Raw genomic sequence first — 21,105 nt, 5'->3', positions numbered from 1 at the left:
TTGCTTTTATAAAAGATAAGGATTGTGTGTCGGAAATTGAGGTCTCTGTTTGTACTGTACATCAGAACGTGCGGTTATTTTTTGTAGTTTAAAAACTCCAATAACGAATTGTTTGTGTCGGTGTCTCTGTATACAAAATAGTTTGTATTTCAAAGATCAGTCATTTTAATGCATCTAAAGAATAGTACAAACTCAAATTAAAGACACTGAAAGTAAAGATTAAATGGTTGGAAGGTGTAAGAATAAAATAAATGCAAACACAAGTTAGTAACCATATAATATACCTACAGGATTGCCTAGAACTGGGACAACTAAGACGACTAAACTATGACAATGCAGATATTATGCTTCTGGCATTTGATGTCGGCGATTATGATACTTTTAACAGCATAAAAAACAGATGGATCGAGGAATGTCAGAGATTTGCACAAAATGCAAAATTAATCATTGTGGGAGTTCAATCAGGTGAGTAAATATTAATCAAATTTATAATTTCTCTTCTGGACTTGTTTTTCAGTAGAACATTGGGAATATCATTTATGAAAAAAGTAAGAGAACTTAGAGGAAAATCGGTTCGGAAAGTCCATAATCACATGAAATATTGTCAAATGACGCCCTGATTACGCTTTGTAAACAAAACCATTTTCTAATTAGCACAACATGTGTTTTTACACATGTGCACAAAGGAGTAGGTTCAGTAAGACTCCTTTTTGGCCCCAAAATATAGCAATTTTACAAAATTGTTAAAATGTAATCTTTAAGCTATTTATTGGAAAGTAGAATGCTTCTGCTACAAAAATATGGGCTGTTTTTAACAATACAATGCACATGTATCGGGTACTAGCATCATTAAGTCATGCTTAATTACAGATATCTTCACAATTTTAACATTTTAATTAAATTTTAAACGGTTTCAGTCTAAAATGAATGTGGCCGCATTTGTGTTCATTCATTATATTGTAATGTAAGTTTTATTTAATGATATAACATAATATATTAACACGGATGCGGCCCCATTCATTTTTGACAAAACCTTCTGGAAAGTGACGTTTTTTTTGCATATTTGTTAGATTTTTAATATTTAAGCTTGAATCGAAGAATTTTAATGACTCAATCAGTTAAAATCTGTCACACAAACTAATCGAATCAAATGACATAGACACTCGAGTGTTTAAAAAGTGTCTAAAATCTTTCGTTAGATGAATTTGAAAATTGAGGCCAAAATAGGCCCTTACCGGACCTACTCCTTTACTGTTTATATTTTGTTATTTTCAGTGTTATTCTAATAGAAATTATTATTTAAGTGATGAGTAATGTTATAATTAGAAGTTTACATAAACCTTTATTATATACACCTGGAAAATGAAGTGCAACATTTCTATTGAAAACAATGTGAAATGACATGATTGTAGAATGTTTATAATTTGGATTTTACCATATATTTTCAATCCATTTATGTTGTCAATTTGAATTAATGGTATCAACTTACTTTTCATTCAACATTGATGCTACATAGATAGGACATAGCAGCTGCACGAAAATATTTTGTCCCGCTTTCCACTAAAAAACGCAAATTGTGATGGACTCATTTTTTCAAAAACATTAGTTCTGCAATAAAAACAGATTTGTTATGCATTAAACTCATTCAGACCTGTTTGAAATGCCCAGTTTAACCCACATTTTCTGTATCAGATGTTTCATATGTTTAGTTTGCAGTAATAATTACTTTTATAAAATGTCAGTATGGAAGACGCGACAAAGCTCGATTGATTTTTTTCAGTACAGCTATAATAATGCGTCTCTCTAGTCTTAATTTTGCCTGAAATTATTAATAACACAATTTCAATGTTGAACCATAAGCGGATTAAAAGGACCCATAGTATACACATTCTACCATCATGTCATTTTACATTTTTTTCAATGGAAGTGTTGCAATACTTTTTTCCAGGTGTATATATTCAGATATTGTTTATCAAACAACATATATTTACCCTGCTTTTAGTTTTAAACTTTAATGTACAGAATGCATGGGAAGTAGCGAGAACAATCAAACATTTTTGACGTATTTTCGTACCCTTTCGACCTATAAAATTACTGTATTTGTCCTATTAGAATCGATATAATTCGTTCATGTCATGCTCTATGCTCAATTTATCATGGTTAGGAATTAGTTCTTAAACAGAACTTTAGTGGAAGATTTTCCACATTCATTTGACGATTTTCTAATGCAAATTCAGTTCACCGACCATAAGTAGCGGAGACTTGGGCTTTGCTCATTATTGAAGGCCGTATGGTGACCTATAGTTGTTAAGTTCTGTGTCATTTGGTCTCATTGGCAATCATGCCACATTATCTTTTTTATAATATGAATGTTCTGAGGCTTATGACATTAAACAATAAATAAATATATTTTAACATTTAGCACAGCCCAAACATCACCTACAATCGGCTATTATAATATCCCCATACTTCAGGCATAAAACCCGTATCATACCAATGTCATTCAATGTCTAAATTTACAATTTTGTTGTTCAAAAAAATATAACAACATAAGTAGAGAGTATCGATATGATTAGTTATATAGTGTGTTAGTGACCTAATACGGTATATATGGGGTCAGTAAATTCCATATGTGGTGCGAGCGAATCTCAAATAAATTCCATATGGAATTTACTGACCCCATATATACCGTATTACGTCACTAGCACACTATGTAACTAATTTATCTTACCGCCTATCTTAAAATGTGAAATTTAGTCTAGCGACCTACCAAAATGAGCAAGTCTTCGATACTGTTAGCATTAAGACACAAGCTACTTCCATTGATCCTACAAAAACAGATGCCAACAATAACAACTTGTTAGGTTTAAATGCGTTTTATGAATCAATTTCCATCTTAATCATCAATTTCTTCGTCTGTTGAAACCTTTAAGATTTGTTTCTTAGTACCGTTTTGTGTTTATAAAGGGAAGTAACACCACTACTAACCGTGTATGAAATAAGCCCAACCTCCTTTTTACCTTATATGGAATATAAAGGGACGTAACACCACTACTAACCGTGTATGAAATAAGCCCCGCCTTTCTACTAACCTAATATCAAATATACACGGTCTCCATGAGGCTTTTAACCAATCAAATGTATAGGTGGTAAGAGGTGTCATACCACCAATTAAAAGTCCCTATCTGTTCAACCAAATTTTACAATTTTCACAGCTTTCTAAATATTTTACCTTAAGTTTAACTTCATAGAAACCAGGTATATCCTGAATTGTACATGTATCAGCTTTCTACATGCAAATTTGCAACAGGTGTTTAAAATCATATAAAAAAGAAAAGGTCTTCCGAATAGAGGTACCACTAAAAATAACCCCTGGTTTTCTGGAAATCTTAAATTAGTATACTATGGAGTGCATTAATCCTCAATTTTGAATGCAAACTCATAAACATGTAAATTTTAGCTCAAAATGGTCTTAATATATTTCTCTTTTACCAAAAGTTTCATTTCTGCCAATTTGTTGGTTAGTTTAAGTAAACAATGACATCAAATGCACTATTTTTTGTCCGAGTAGGCCTACTTTCACATACGTTCTAAATTTGAGGGAGTAATTGGTGGTATGACACCTAAGATAAGTATATTTACCTGTCTGTCTATCGCGTCACCGTGCTTTAGTAAAAAGATAAATAGCATGTTTGTATTTTACACTGCAAAGTGTTTTATGTATTTTGATAAAAAAAACATTTGTTTTAGATATCACAAGAAAGAGAAATGTCAATAAGTCTGATGTAATGTACCTTTCTTCTCTCCACCAATACTGTGAAATCTCACTTAAAACTAAAGAAGGCGTGGAAGAGTGCATTACAAAAATAGTAAGAACTGACACACTCTTTAAGTTTGTAACAGTTTGGGCTTTTTATTCACATAGATAAGAAGGTATGAGTGCTAATGAAACAATACTCAATCCAATTCACAATGTATAATAAGTGAACAATTATAAGCATTTTTAGTTATTCGTTCTTTTAAATTATTAAATCAAACATTCTGTGAACTATTTATGATTATATCTGATCAAAAAATTTGAAACCATACATCAAGGCATCTGGTGTTTTCTTATTAAAATGAAGAGTACATGTCATATCGAAAGATGTTTTAGATTTTATAAATACTACCTTGCAACTGACTAGCATTTCTGATTTGCTTCTGATTTCATAGTGCAGCCTTAATACTGTTTCTGATGTTTAATTTGATCTTGCACTAACTGTCTCCATAATATTGATGGTATTTGGAGTGTTTGTGTAAGGGAAAACAAGATATGTTACTGGAATATTCATTGCAGATAAAACACAAAATATGGGAACAAATGATGCAGAATGGTTTCAAAATTAAAACGTTTCTGCTTTTGGCGTGAATTGAATTGTATTAACTAATATATATTGTATAGGTTCATTCATTCTTTAAGGTTCTTAATTTATTCTTAATTTATTCTTTATTAAAGATTTTGTTGACATTTGTTCCGTTTGATATTCTAGATAGAATAAGCATTTAAGTGGATTGATTACAAACTGTAAATGATAACAAACAGACAAAAATTGGAACATTTATAGCCAATTTCTTCAAAAATGAATTTAACGGCAACGCATCATTATACGTAATGTATATTTTGCTTTTGCTCATCTGAAAGTTATTTGTTCAAACTGATGTGTTTTATGATTTTTTTTTTTTCATAATGTACATTTGAATTTTAAAATCGTTATAGTCTTGTGTCCTACATAACCAACATATCTGTGTAATTTGGGATTAATTGAATAATTTTGACAAATATATATGTATCAATGTCTGACTTTATATTTCATGTTCTATTATCAATTTGTCTAGACGGATGTAGTTTTGGAGGCAAGAAATCCTCAAAGGAAAAGAGCAAGTGTTGGTAAATGATTAAATTCGTAATTTTCATATTATACATTAACATATATTATAAGTTGTTGTCGCACCAATTCCTTGAGATTGTAAATTGTAGTGTATAACTAATCGAATGCATGTGCCTTGTAAATGTGCTTACATTTATTGATAATTACCAATCGCAATATTAATTGTCATGATTGTTATATTTTAGATGCACCGCTTTCATCCCAAGGACATATCAAAAGATAGGATTAAAAAAACTCAATACTTGTTTTCATTACATTTTCAATCATGTCAACCAAATTAAGCTATTAATTGGTGTCAAGAATGTCTGTTTTTGTTATAATATATCACAAATTATGCATTGCTTATCAAATTGCAAATTTACAGCTTCCCAAAATACAACCATCTAATAAAAACGTCTTTTTAGCAGGTCCATTTCGAATGAAACCTAATTATTTTGTATAAATACATAAGTTCATAGGCGTCTGAAATGGAAGTTAAAGCTGGTTTGCAAACTACACACTGTAATGTAAATTTGACATATCAAAAGTAATATAATATATTGGCGCTTTAATCTGTTTTTCTTTAACTTTGAAGAATTATTTTTTTACAATGTGGTTGTATTGTTATAATATAGATTTACTGATATCACGGTTTTTCATATTCACTATAGTCGCGTCAGTACGTGGCTTACTAAAGAAGTTGGTTTGTTTTAAATATTTTCAGAACATTGGGGTAAGGTGGATAACCCAACGATTATATATTCTTATAGTTTGCCAAAATTTAAATTTTACCATGCTTATTTCAAAGACACAATAAACTGTGTGGGTCACCTTGCTATTTTGCTAGCAAAAAGTTATGTAAAATTGCGAATTCCTTTTATAGATTAGTCATAAAAAAATGTGAATAGAAATAAATCTATATATGAAGATGGGTTAAACAAGCTGCTTTGAAAAAGTTGATAAAAGAATTATGTCATCGAACTTGCTTTCTTGCTACAGTAATATCTCTTTATAAAAAAGAAAAATGCAATGGTTATCTCTCTCCATATGGCTTAGATGAAAAATTGAAGGAACCAAATCAATGTAAAAAAATTCAGTAACACAATCACATATTTTTCGTTATTTAAATTATCAGTCTCACACATATTGAAGTCTCAAAATTTGCAGATTCAAGCGTGAAGCTAGACCAAATGTGGTCTTCTAGTAATGTTGGTTTGAAAATGTATATCAAAATAAGAAATAATTAAGAGGATATTTATTGTAGGTCATAACATTGCAAATTTCATGAAGAAAGGGGCGCAGATACTTCAGAAAATTATACCAGAAAAGCATGCAGAACAAGTAACATTATGACAATAATTGTTATTCTAGAATCAAAATGTTTCTATATACTGCAAACGATACATATTTATCTTTTACCACTGTATCTTTTGTTATACCCCACGCAACGAAGTTGCGGAGGGTTTTAATGTTTTTGACCCGTCCGTCCGTCCGTCAGTCCGTCCGTCCGTCAGTCCTGTTTCTTGTCATCGCAACTCCTCTCAAAACACACAACAGAATTTCATGAAACCTTTTCAGATAATAAGGACATACTATGTAGTTGTGCATATCGACGGGAAATTGCGATTCAATTTTTTTTCTAGGAGTTACGCCCCTTTGAACTTATTTACTTTAATGTACTACTGCAACAGTTTGTCATCGCAACTCCTCTCAAACCACACAACAGAATTTCACGAAACCTTTTCAGATAATAAGGACATACTATGTAGTTATGCATATCGACGGGAAATTGCAATTCAATTTTTTTTCTAGGAGTTACGCCCCTTTGAACTTATTTACTTTAATGTACTACTGCAACAGTTTGTCATCGCAACTCCTCTCAAACCACACAACAGAATTTCATGAAACCTTTTCAGATAATAAGGACATACTATGTAGTTGTGCATATCGACGGGAAATTGCGATTCAATTTTTTTTCTAGGAATTACGCCCCTTTGAACTTATTTACTTTAATGTACTACTGCAACAGTTTGTCATCGCAACTCCTCTTAAACCACACAACAGAATTTCACGAAACCTTTTCAGATAATAAGGACATACTATGTAGTTGTGCATATCGACGGGAAATTGCGATTCAATTTTTTTTCTAGGAGTTATGCCCCTTTGAACTAATTTACTTTAATGTACTACTGCAACAGTTTGTCATCGCAACTTCTCTCAAACCACACAACAGAATTTCACAAAACCTTTTCAGATAATAAGGACATACTATGTAGTTGTGCATATCGACGGGAAATTGCGATTCAATTTTTTTTCCAGGAGTTACGCCCCTTTGAACTTATTTACTTTAATGTACTACTGCAACAGTTTGTCATCGCAACTTCTCTCAAACCACACAACAGAATTTCTTTGAACTAATTTACTTTAATGTACTACTGCAACAGTTTGTCATCGCAACTCCTCTCAAACCACACAACAGAATATCACGAAACCTTTTCAGATAATAAGGACATACTATGTAGTTGTGCATATTAACGGGAAATTGCGATTCAATTTTTTTTCTGGGAGTTACGCCCCTTTGAACTTATTTACTTTAATGTACTACTGCAACATTTTGTCATCGCAACTCCTCTCAAACCACACAACAGAATTTCATAAAACCTTTTCAGATAATAAGGACATACTATGTAGTTGTGCATATCGACGGGAAATTGCGATTCAATTTTTTTTCTAGGAATTACACCCCTTTGAACTTATTTACTTTAATGTACTACTACAACAGTTTGTCATCGCAACTCCTCTTAAACCACACAACAGAATTTCACGAAACCTTTTCAGATAATAAGGACATACTATGTAGTTGTGCATATCGACGGGAAATTGCGATTCAATTTTTTTTCTAGGAGTTATGCCCCTTTGAACTAATTTACTTTAATGTACTACTGCAACAGTTTGTCATCGCAACTCCTCTCAAACCACACAACAGAATTTCACAAAACCTTTTCAGATAATAAGGACATACTATGTAGTTGTGCATATCGACGGGAAATTGCGATTCAATTTTTTTTCCAGGAGTTACGCCCCTTTGAACTTATTTACTTTAATGTACTACTGCAACAGTTTGTCATCGCAACTCCTCTTAAACCACACAACAGAATTTCACGAAACCTTTTCAGATAATAAGGACATACTATGTAGTTGTGCATATCGACGGGAAATTGCGATTCAATTTTTTTTCTAGGAGTTATGCCCCTTTGAACTAATTTACTTTAATGTACTACTGCAACAGTTTGTCATCGCAACTCCTCTCAAACCACACAACAGAATTTCACAAAACCTTTTCAGATAATAAGGACATACTATGTAGTTGTGCATATCGACGGGAAATTGCGATTCAATTTTTTTTCCAGGAGTTACGCCCCTTTGAACTTATTTACTTTAATGTACTACTGCAACAGTTTGTCATCGCAACTTCTCTCAAACCACACAACAGAATTTCTTTGAACTAATTTACTTTAATGTACTACTGCAACAGTTTGTCATCGCAACTCCTCTCAAACCACACAACAGAATATCACGAAACCTTTTCAGATAATAAGGACATACTATGTAGTTGTGCATATCAACGGGAAATTGCGATTCAATTTTTTTTCTGGGAGTTACGCCCCTTTGAACTTATTTACTTTAATGTACTACTGCAACAGTTTGTCATCGCAACTCCTCTCAAACCACACAACAGAATATCACGAAACCTTTTCAGATAATAAGGACATACCATGTAGTTGTGCATATCGACGGGAAATTGCGATTCAATTTTTTTTCTAGGAGTTATGCCCCTTTGAACTAATTTACTTTAATGTACTACTGCAACAGTTTGTCATCGCAACTCCTCTCAAACCACACAACAGAATTTCACGAAACCTTTTCAGATAATAAGGACATACTATGTAGTTGTGCATATCGACGGGAAATTGCGATTCAACTTTTTTTCTAGGAGTTACGCCCCTTTGAACCTATTTACTTTAATGTATTACTGCAACAGTTTGTCATCGCAACTCCTCTCAAACCACACAACAGAATTTCAAGAAACCTTTTCAGATAATAAGGACATACTATGTAGTTGTGCATATCGACGGGAAATTGCGATTCAATTTTTTTTCTAGGAGTTACGCCCCTTTGAACTTATTTACTTTAATGTACTACTGCAACAGTTTGTCATCGCAACTCCTCTCAAACCACACAACAGAATTTCACGAAACCTTTTCAGATAATAAGGACATACTATGTAGTTGTGCATATCGACGGGAAATTGCGATTCAATTTTTTTTCTAGAAATTACGCCCCTTTGAACTTATTTACTTTAATGTACTACTGCAACAGTTTGTCATCGCAACTTCTCTCAAACCACACAACAGAATTTCACGAAACCTTTTCAGATAATAAGGACATACTATGTAGTTGTGCATATCGACGGGAAATTGCGATTCAACTTTTTTTCTAGGAGTTACGCCCCTTTGAACCTATTTACTTTAATGTATTACTGCAACAGTTTGTCATCGCAACTCCTCTCAAACCACACAACAGAATTTCAAGAAACCTTTTCAGATAATAAGGACATACTATGTAGTTGTGCATATCGACGGGAAATTGCGATTCAATTTTTTTTCTAGGAGTTACGCCCCTTTGAACTTATTTACTTTAATGTACTACTGCAACAGTTTGTCATCGCAACTCCTCTCAAACCACACAACAGAATTTCACGAAACCTTTTCAGATAATAAGGACATACTATGTAGTTGTGCATATCGACGGGAAATTGCGATTCAATTTTTTTTCTAGAAATTACGCCCCTTTGAACTTATTTACTTTAATGTTCTACTGCAACAGTTTGTCATCGCAACTCCTCTCAAACTACACAACAGAATTTCATGAAATTTTGTAGATAATAAGGACATACTATGTATTTTGACAGGAAATTATTATTCAATATTTTTTCTTCTACAATTTTTTTTTTCTCATACTTATTTAATTTCTCCAATGACAATGTGGGGACGTGGTGTATGTGAGCGTGCTCATCCTAAACCTTTATATATGTTATGAATTATCATAAAATACAACTCTCATTCCAATATTAAGGATGAACACGAATGCGGCCACTTTCGTTTTAAGCGAAAACCGTCTAAAATTTAAAGAATTGTGAAGATTTAGCATGACTTAGTAGTGCTAGTACTCGATACATGTGCATTGTATTGTCAAAAACAGCCCATATTTATGTAGCAGAGGCATTCTACTGTCCAATAAATAACTAAAAGTTTACATTTTAACAATTTGGTCAAACTGCTATATTTTGGGGTCAAAAAGGGGTCTTACCGGACCTTCTCCTTTTTTGTTTGTGAAAATATACGACAATGTTTTCATTTTTATTAGGAAACAGTACCGGACCAGAAGCAGCAGCAAGCCAGCACAGATGAACAATCAAAACTACATGCAATATTTGATCAACATGGTAATTGTGTAGTTATAGTGTTTGGCAGATATATATACTAGTCAACAAAAGAAACGATACACGACTTTGAAATAAAATTTATCAAAAAGTATTAAATATAAAACAAAATGAAATACACTATTTTAAAAAGCTTTCATTTGCAATGTATGCACATGTGATAATGAAAATCAAAACTTGTCGGAAAGTATCTAAATTCCCTGTAAACGACTATAGGGTGCAAATAAGTTTTGCGGAAAGTTGAATAAAAAATCGACACGTAATTTTCTAAGTACTAAATAAAATTTCAACTTTGTTTAAAAATATTCAATATGCTAATCAAGTTGTGTTTCATGTTGTAACTAATGGGTTGAAATATTGTTTTTTTCAAATTTTTGGGAAAAAAAGTGTTTTTTTGAAATCTCAAAAAATGCAAAAAAAAAATTTTTTATTTTTGTCTCAAATCAATGCTTTGGATATGAAAACAACACACAGTAAATTTGGAACATTTCGGATTAGTTTTAAGATTGTGACCGCTTTTTGAATATCACTTTACACATACTGTCTATGGTAAATCAGTTGATAATGTATACATTTTAACGATTTCTCGTGGGGCCGAACTTTGGTAAACAAATAAACGAAGAAACTGTATGATTTTTAAAAAAAAATTGATGGCAAACATTGTCTTTACCTTTAAATGAGAGGTTGGCATCATTAGTTGAAACTTCTGTTTTTCAAATTGTCGTTTTATGTAAATTTTGTAAAAAACAAAAAAAATCGTCAAAAAACATCACGAAAGCAAAAAAATATTTTTTTTAAACGGATTTATATTTCCATAATGATTAAGTATTACTACCTTCTATATTGGTCCTATAAACGGAAATCTTTATCTTAAATTTGAAAAAAAGACTTGTATCGTTTCTTTTGTTGATTAGTATAATTTAAACTACAGATCCAAATAAATATTACATATTAATCAATATAAACATTTGAGATATAGTTATATCTGTGATTCATATGATATAGAACCTATCATTGGATCAGATGTGACAAGAAATGACTCCATTCGAGACAGTAAACTTTCGAATTCAAAAAGAGGCTTGACGAGTGTTTTAAACATTGCATACTGTTTGTAGTGGAGAAAAATCGTTTTTTCAAAAGATATGTAGAAGATTTTAAGCGTTCTTTGTAAATATTTTGCTTTCAGGTGTGTTTTTCTATTGCACGCCATCGCGCATGTTCACTTTTTTGTGTTTTTTGTGGATATTTAGGGGAGAACAAAACAAAATGTCATAGTCAAATATTGACCAATGCAGAACTGAGATCAAACAAACCATACGCTGGTAAAATAAAATTTGATGGTTGGGAAACGTTTATTTCGATAGAGAATTAGAGAAAATGTCAATAATTTCAATATCTTTACCATTTCGTGGCAACAATTCTCACCATTGTTATTCGGCATAGATGATAACATGGCGTTCTTTTAACCTTTTCTATCAGTTCGGTATTTCTAAGTGGCGTGGTTTTTATGAGAGGTTACATATAAGTTAACACTATACAATATGACGAATTAATATACATCGTATATTATTATAATATGCTAGCATACAATTAAATAAAACCATACTATATATATATATATATATAAAACTTTGTTTATATAAATAACTACAATACCAGTGTACCTTGCCACTAAAGCTGTAACAGTACGGTCATAAGTGCAATAAATTCTATTATCAACTGATAAAAAATAATAAGATTTTTTTTTGTTACAGGAAAACAAATATTACGTTCCTTCATAGTTGATAAGGTATTGCCATTAGGTATGAGAGACTGGAAGGTACTAGGTAATGCACTTGGATACGATCCGAAGACACTCAGAATGCCAAGTCAGTGTGATTTTAAAAATCCCTACTGGCAAATGCTGAAATTCTGGACTGAACAATCTGAAGATTTACATATAGTGAGCATGCCACTAATGTACCGTTCACTGATAAATATCAAACAAAAATCGATAGCAAAATATTTGCTTACATCGATTCTAGAAAATAACAAGGAGGATGATTTAAAAGCAAGTAGGTTGATTCTTATTTTAAATTGGTTTAAATTTAAGCTTACAATTGATATCTAGATTGGTTGTTTGTATTTAAGGACACTTCCATCACACTTGGCTATATCATTTCACTTATAAAAGAAATTGATATCAAAAGGGGGTTGCATATTAGTCGCTGCTCCTTATAAACTTAAGGTACAATAATTCACGTTTTTTTTTCTTCACAATTTCTAAATTGATGATATTCCAATAACCATAACAAAAATCAATTCTTTATTTAGATTTAAGTGACACAAGTTTTAAAAGATAAAATCACAAAAATACTGAACTCAAATTCAAATCCGAAAGTCCCTATCACATGGCAAAATCAAAAGTTAAATAAAGGCAACAGTAGTATACCGCTGTTCAAAGTCATAAATCCATGGACAAAAAACAAAATCGGGGTAACAAACTAAAACTGAGGGAAACGCATTAAATATAAGAGGAGAACAACGACACAACACTACAATGTAACTCACACAGAAACGGACCAAGCATCAGACACAATTCCACGAGAATAACAAATATAACATCAAAACCAAATACATGAACATGAAGTACCGTGACACGTCTTATCGCAATGTGAATTTACACTCAAAAATAAGAGAAAACAAACGACACAACGTTAAAATGTAACACACACAGAAACGAACTATAATATAACAATGGCCATATTCCTTACTACTTGGTACAGAACATTTTTAAAGAAAGGTTGAACCTGGTTTTGTGGCATGCCAAACCTCCCCTTTTATAGCCATGTGAAATATAACATTAAAATGATAACTCAACACCACAGGACTACAATATAAATAAATTGGAGAATACAATTGACAAAGAAACACACGAACAACAGCCAACAAAAGGCAACAAGTTGAAAATTTTAATACGCCAGAAGTGCATTTTATTCACACAAGATCTACTAGTGATGCCCAGATACAAAAGTTTGAAAACCGAAACAAGCACAAAGTCGAACAGCATCGAGGACCAAAAGATCAAAAAAGTTGTGCCAGAAACGGCCAGGGTTTTCTGTTAGTTACCAGAACATCCTTATTATTTAGAATAATTTATACTTTTGCAAACAGTAAATCTATAAAATTACTAAATAAAAGTTGTACATGATAGAACTGAAATATTAACTAATTACAGGAAACAACTGAAATACATTACATAACCAGACATTTGCAACACAAAATGTAGACACATCCGAATAAGTTTAAACCTCAACGCCAAGTGACGTCATATTTGAAATTGTAAAAAATGACCAAAAAAATGATGACGTCATTTGAATTTGTAAAACAGATCATCAAAAAATGAAAAATGACGTCATTTGAATGAATAAGATAGAATTAGGATTGATTTAAGATTATATTTGAACTAAATACTGATATTGCATTTAATAACAATGCACATTTTAATATTTATTAATAGCAAACTAAGGTAGCAATTAACTATATTATAAAGCTATGGCCGGTTTGTTTTGAATCTTACTTCAAACGTAAAATATCGTACTGATTACGTTGAACAAAAATGAAATCTCATAAATGAATGCGGTGATTAATATTATTTACCATAACCCATAAATATAATAGAAAAGACGTCAACACATTTGACAAAATCCGATGAGAATTACAAATATAACATTAAACATTTAAACTAAATATATGAATTTGGGATAGAAAAGTACCGTAATACGTCTTATAGTAATGCGAATTCACACTCAGCAAAACAGTCACAATCGGGAATAAGTCACGTTTGGTAATTAAAAGATTACACGATATAATGACAAACAACAATCTACCATGTGGCAAAAATGTCCTTAGTTAGTTTGGTCAAAGACACATCGTATGGATCCACCAATTCGTGATGGTGTCCATAAAATTTACGGAGTGTCAATTTTAATCTGTCCTCCTCATAACTTTGTTGGAGCAGTTTCTGCGTAAGGAGCACACTCTTGTATATGAAGTCTGTATAGTGTGAACAAGCACGAGAATAACGTATCAATTGTGATATGTAAACACCATACGAAGGGCAGAGGGTATGTTACTGCTGAGAAATGGGAAATTGATAATTGGGAAGTTGAAATCGTCCCGTTTATCATAGATATTCGTGTGAAGTCGTCCATCTACGTCAATATTGAGGAAAAGATCAAGGTATGAAGCAGTCCTTCTAGTATCAGTAGTATCCTTAATTTCAAGTTCACTGGGATATATGAGATATAAGTATTGGCTGAAATATGGGTTATTTAATGATAGAACATCATCAATATATCGGAAAGTAAATTTAAAGAATTTCGCAAGGTGCTTTTTCTTTTTGTCTTTTAGAAGGTTCTAAATGAATTCTGCTTCATACGAGTACAAAAACAAATCAGCCAGCAGAGTGCACAATTAGTACCCATTGGAATACCGACTGTCTGTTGAAATATAAATCCTCCAAACTCAACAAATATATTGTCGATCAAAAAGTCCAGCATTTTGATAATATCATCTTCAGTATATTTTCTGAAAGACTCAGTGTGATTCTTCACAAAATATGAATTATTGTAACCCAAAACAAGAAATTTGTATCTACGATTCCAATTTGTATAGAAAAAGCTCTGTTTTATGAGATGGTGAATCGATCTTTCAACTGAGCATGGGGAATAGTAGTATATAGCGTAGAAAAATCAAAAGTTTTTATGTTGCTGCAAAATTGCAAAGATTGTGATCGAAGATTAAGCAGTAGATCTTTCGAATTTTTGAGAATCTACATCTGGTTAACACCACTGGTAGAATATATCTCATCACGATATTTTTGAAGCCCATCTTTAACTATATAAAGAATAGTAGTCAGTACTTTAGAAAGATGTTTAGTCGAACATTTTGAAGACCCAGCTATGTATCGTTCTTTATATGGAGTTTTGTGTAATTTAGGTATCCAGTACAATGAAGGCAAATTTTCTTCGTTTTCTTTGATGTTGATACCAAAAGAAAGAAGGACAGATAAAACACATCAAACAAATGGACAACAACTGTCATATTTCTGACTTGGTACATGCATTTTCTTAATTAGGAAATGGTGGATTATACCTGATTGTATAGCTAGCTAAACCTGTCACTGTCATAATTATGGTTACTACAAAAAAATGTTAACATATAATCATATTTATTACAATGTAAATATACATATTCAATCAGATTTATTCTATTCTGAGCTAAACAGAATAGTTTTGATGTTGTTTTTCATATACACATAACAGAATACTTCAACTGATTTGATCCTTGTCAGCGTAATATTTTGCCACCTTTTTTCTTTTCTGCTGTTTCATTCTTAACGAGGCAGGCAGGTTTCGTAAATCAGAAGTATATACAAGAATTGTCTTTTCACAGGTAGTACACATTTAAATCAATAAACACTTTTTCCCCCAACCTGTTTAGACCACAAAACATTCGACAAAAAGAATCTAAAAATCCTGATCTAACACTTATATTTGTATTTCAATGTATTTTCCAGTGATAGAAAACAAGTTTCATCATAGTACTGAAACAGAAGAAATATTAGAATTGAAAGCCAAACTCAAAACATTCTGTTTTTCTCAAGAAGCAGGTATACATCCATATATGTACACGTTGTATGTACTTTAATGTGTTTCTTGTTAGTATCATTACGAAAACGTTTGATTTCTTTTATACAAATATCTTTTACATCATAAAGTCGAAGCCGTGGTATAGTTTGCAATGAAATGTTTATTGATTCTTCTCATTTATGTTTTATCATTGATTTGCAAATTATGTATTTTTCACTTATAAATGAATATAAATCAGTAAACTGTTAGATATCTGAATCACTTTGCCTGATTTAACTTCATTATAAATGCTTAAGATTGAGGAATTGAAATTCGGGGATGACTACATACGTTGACATGATAGAAGATGTATGTTTAAACGAAACCAGTTGCTCCCGATGGTTATAACGCATTTGAGTCTGTAGTAGAATTTCGAAAAAACAATGACAGATGTGAAATTAATTTCTTTTATCAAAAATAATCAAGCCACATTCTTTGGAAAGCTGAATGGATGAAAGTTTTTTCAGCATCAAACTACAGGCCCTAATAAAACCATCAGAAACCTTATAGGTACTACATGTACATGCTTTAAAATGCGTGTTAAATATTTTCATACATACCATTTTGGTAAAGATATTGTAAATAACTTATATAATAATATACACACACAGTATATACCTTTTGACTTTTTTCTATTACACTTCGTGGCTGAAAACAACTTGTTACTTTTTGTTACAGGATTATTATTTTTATAGCACATTTTGTGTCAATCACTTCTGAGTTTGGAAGCGCATATTTATTCCGCATGTACTTAAATCTGCAATTTTCCAGAAAGATGCAATTTTGTTAGCATTTTCACTTTTTCTCTTGATTGACCAGTATTGCAGCATTTCTATCTAACATCTACCAAATTGTTTTCACCAGATGCACATTTTGGCAATTAAAGATTTCTCGGTAACGTTGTAATGTAAAATAGTGACAAAACATACCAGAGGGAAATTCAAAAGCATTGCTGCTTACTTTCTACATTTTATTTAATCATTTTTTTATTGAAAGATCAAACGCCTCCAGTGATCTGGAAAATGGGGAAAAGTGCAGGAGATCTTTACAAAGACATATTACAAGGCGGAACGGAAGCTAGACATTGCATACGCATAATGATTGTTGGTCCATTCGGTGTAGGAAAGACTTGCTTAATGCGAAGATTATTGAAGAAGGACATAAAAGATGTTGTAAGCACCAATGGTATCAATATTATGGTTCTTAGGTGTAAAGTTAGATTGAGCGATCGGACATGGATAATTTCTGATGGTAATAAATGTACAATATAATGAGCATTTGATAAGTAAAAATGAGTTAACGAGTTTATATTTCTACTGCTGCAAATTACAATATCTTTTTTCGGTGATAAAACGAGAATCTTATGAGAAATCAATTATCATACCAACAATAAAAAGTAAAATCACACAAATATTCCGAGGAAAACTCAACACCGAAAATGTCCATAATCTAATGTCAAAATCTAAAGCTCAAATACATCAAACGAATTGATAACAACTGTCATATTCCTGACATGGTATATGCATTTTGTTATGTAGACAATGATCGATTAACCCTGGTTCGATCGTTTGATCAAAGCGATTCAAAATAATATCCTATATTATAGTCCAGTGTCAAATTCATTACAAAAACAAATAAAATGAACCGACACGATCAGCTTACAGTAAATGTTCTATTCAAAAGTTAAGTGTTCTCATGAAACATTTACATCTAAGAAGATGTGGTAAATACGTTAACTCTCCTCACCGGTCCCAGAAGACATAGAAGTTTACAACTATAGATCACAGTAAAGCTGTCAAAACCCATACTGCCCCTTACTTACAAATGCAAAACAATTTATACAAGAAAACCAACGGTATGATTTTTTCAACAAAACAATAAACGAAATAAATTATATTACACAGTAACCACCGAATAAAACTGAATTACAGGCTTCTAACGTAATACAGTCAGTTACAGAAAAGGAAGGCTTGTCCTACATTCTTGTATTGAGAAATGCTTATGTTATGTGGTATGATTCTATAAATGAGGCAGATGAAGCCGTATATATTGCCTATTTATGGTCAATAAATACGAGTAAACTGTTTGACAGTATTCTGGAGAACCTCATATACTGCGGCAATAATTGTTGTAATCTGATAGACAAATCCTTTGCAGAACATGTAAAATACTGTCCTATGACCAGAATTGTGTAAAGCTTATGAAAATGACAGTTGTTATCAAATAGTTTGTTTCTGTGTATGTTTGTTATTGTACATGTTGTAGAAGCTCAATGTTTCTGTTGTTCTGTTGTTTTTCTCTTATACATAATTTATTTTCCTTGCGTTTGGGTTTTGAACGAGATTTGTTTTCGCTATAGTATAGCGGTATATAGTTATCAAAAGTACCAGAATTATAATTTAGTACGCCAGACGCGCGTTTCGTCTACATTAAATTTATCAGTGATGTTAATATCATATATTATATATATTATAAATATTTATAAAGCAAAACAAGTACAAAGTTGAAGAACATTGAGGATTTAAAATTCCAAAAAGGCGTGCCAAAAATATATTTGCCTGGGATAAGAAAATTTCTTAGTTTTTTCAAAAATTCCAAAGTTTTGTAACCAGGAAATCTATAAAAATGATTATATTATTGATATTCATGTCAACACCGGTATAGTATTATTACTTTAATCATTTTCCAATACAAAAAAATTACGCCCTCAAATTTCCTGAACATTGTAACATTCATTGAAGCCATGAAATCTCATTGCCAAATTATATGCTTTTTGTCGAGCCTTCGACTTAGTCGAAAAAAGCGAGGCTAAGCGATCCTACATTCCATCGTCGTCGGTGTCGCCGTCGGCGGCACCCACAAATATTCACTCTGTGGTTAAAGTTTTTGAAATTTTAACTTTCTTAAACTATACTGGTTTTCTACCAAACTTGGACAGAAGCTTGTTTATGATCATAAGATAGTATCCAGAAATAAATTTTGTAAAAAAATAAATCCATTTTTTCCGTATTGAACTTTTTTTTTCCAGTTAACCTTACATACATGTACAGTCTGCAGTTAAGGTTTTTAAAACATTTATTAGATTCATAAACTGTCCTGAATTTTTACCAAACTTGGACAGAAGCTTCTTACAATCAAAAGATTGTAACAAGAGGAACATTTTTATTGATTTTTTTCCTCATTTTTGTTTAGCCTGCGATTTACAGCAGAAGTAGGCGAGTCACTGGGTTCCGTGTAACCCTTACAAATTTTGTTATTGTTGCATTCCTTAGCATTGACACTACTCTAGCTATATCAACTTTTATCCCTTCGTAAATTTTACGGACGCCATCCCGAGTTGGTTGACCGTTATAGAATAACCGTTTCACAAATGATATCGGATATGTTCCTTACGTCGTATACGTAACTACAATCCCCTTCCCTTTCATGAATGTGACCTACCGAATTAGACTATTTACCGGATTTGTAATCACATAAGCAACACGACGGGAGCCACATGTGGAGCAGGATCTGCTTACCCTTCCGGAGCATCTGAGATCACCACTAGTTTTTGGTGGGGTTCGTGTTGTTTATTCTTTAATTTTCTATGTTGTGTCATGTGTACTATTGTTTTTCTGTTTGTCTTTTTCATTTTTAGCCATGGCGTTGTCAGTTTGTTTTAGATTTATGAGTTTGACTGTGCCTTTGGTATCTTTCGTCCCTCTTTTATTAGTAATAATAAAGAGCTTAGACGTCTAGAAATTCTGATACAAGCATACTGCATTGTTATATATTTCCCTTTCAATTTCATGGTGTCTGCGTCCGGATATCTGTAAAAAAAAATTGGTTCCGATTTATTCAGAATTTTCAATTATCATAAACTTTTTACATGATATTATATCAACATGTTTCTTTTATTTCAGAGTTAATGGACCATGCAGACCAAGATCGGCAACGGCGTTTATGTCAAAACCTAATTCGACAACGGCATAAATCTTTCAGTGACAATATATCCTTTGATAAAAAGTTTGAGTTCAAGGAGAAAGTAAAAGTGCAATCACATGAAAGTCTAGACATCGGTATATCGACAACAGATACATCTAGTAACACTGGGTATACGAAATATGTAGCAGAAAAGAAACAAAAAGTCAATAGGCAACCGATCGCTGAAGATACAGTTCAAAAGTCAGGGGAAAGCTTGCTGAAAGACTTTGATGGACTGCAATTTTCTGAAGAATCGATGGATGAATTTGCTGAGGTAGTCATGTTAGATTTTGCCGGTCAGTATGAATTTTACGCCACTCACCAAACATTTTTAAACAAGCATGCCATCTATTTATTAGTATTGGATATTAGTAAAGACCTAAAGGGGTCCCTTACATCAGAAGACTTGGATGACACTCTAACAGATTTAGCCGAAATTCCTCTGGAACATATCGGAGGTAGGTTTATGTGTTATAAAATCACTGTTTCAATTAGGGAGACTTCGTTTCTATTGAATTCTCTATAAATATTTAGATTGTTTTATGTGTTTTCACATTGTAATCATACAGAGATACACCGGACAGAAGCTACGTTAATATTAATATTATCATTCGGGAAAACAAAAACCAAGGTTGCCAAATTATTTCAAATAGTGACTTGAGACTTAATTGATAACAAAGAAATCTTTCATTATAAATTCCTAAGCTGAAGCACTCTTAAATTCTGATGATTTTGGGGTAAGATAAACGTGTGACTCAATAATATTTTAACCAGGTAAACAAAAAAACAATGACACTATTATACATGTTATATGTTGATTAAACGTGTTAACAATTTATCTGCTAAACACTATCTACTGACCGTAATATCGTATGTAATTTCAGAGTATGTCAACTTTTGGATGGACGCTATTCATTGTTACAGCGAAAATGAGAATTGTAATGGCCTGTCAGAGCAAGATGACGACAAATCGGAACAAAATCTTCCATCAGTCATTGTAGTAGGAACGTGCAGTGACAAATTAAAGGTATGCAATCTATTCTTAGACTACATAGTATGA

The 21,105-nt window shown here is 32.0% G+C and overlaps 1 protein-coding gene across 1 annotated transcript; it reads left to right on the top strand.

Annotated features, from left to right (window-relative positions):
• Positions 1–303: 303 nt before the first annotated feature.
• LOC143050885 (uncharacterized) lies at positions 304–21,105 on the top strand. The gene is made up of 10 exons (XM_076223991.1): positions 304–465; positions 3,751–3,869; positions 4,876–4,927; positions 6,172–6,248; positions 10,335–10,413; positions 12,165–12,464; positions 15,971–16,063; positions 17,079–17,333; positions 19,985–20,503; positions 20,930–21,105. Exons 1-10 carry the CDS (start codon positions 345–347, stop codon positions 21,103–21,105), a joined length of 1,791 nt encoding a protein of 596 aa, XP_076080106.1. The 5' UTR covers positions 304–344.

This window comes from Mytilus galloprovincialis, chromosome 11 (assembly GCF_965363235.1).
Source record: "Mytilus galloprovincialis chromosome 11, xbMytGall1.hap1.1, whole genome shotgun sequence".
Classification (NCBI taxonomy): domain Eukaryota; kingdom Metazoa; phylum Mollusca; class Bivalvia; order Mytilida; family Mytilidae; genus Mytilus; species Mytilus galloprovincialis.
This window is presented reverse-complemented; position numbering and strand designations above follow the sequence as displayed.

Bases quoted from the DNA above. Each gene is read 5' to 3' on its own strand.
- LOC143050885 (XM_076223991.1), top strand. From the start codon at position 345: ATGCTTCTGGCATTTGATGTCGGCGATTATGATACTTTTAACAGCATA. The intron at 10,414-12,164 runs GTAATTGTGTAG...TTTTTGTTACAG, and splicing joins TGCAATATTTGATCAACATG to GAAAACAAATATTACGTTCC. The intron at 16,064-17,078 runs GTATACATCCAT...TTTTATTGAAAG, and splicing joins CTGTTTTTCTCAAGAAGCAG to ATCAAACGCCTCCAGTGATC.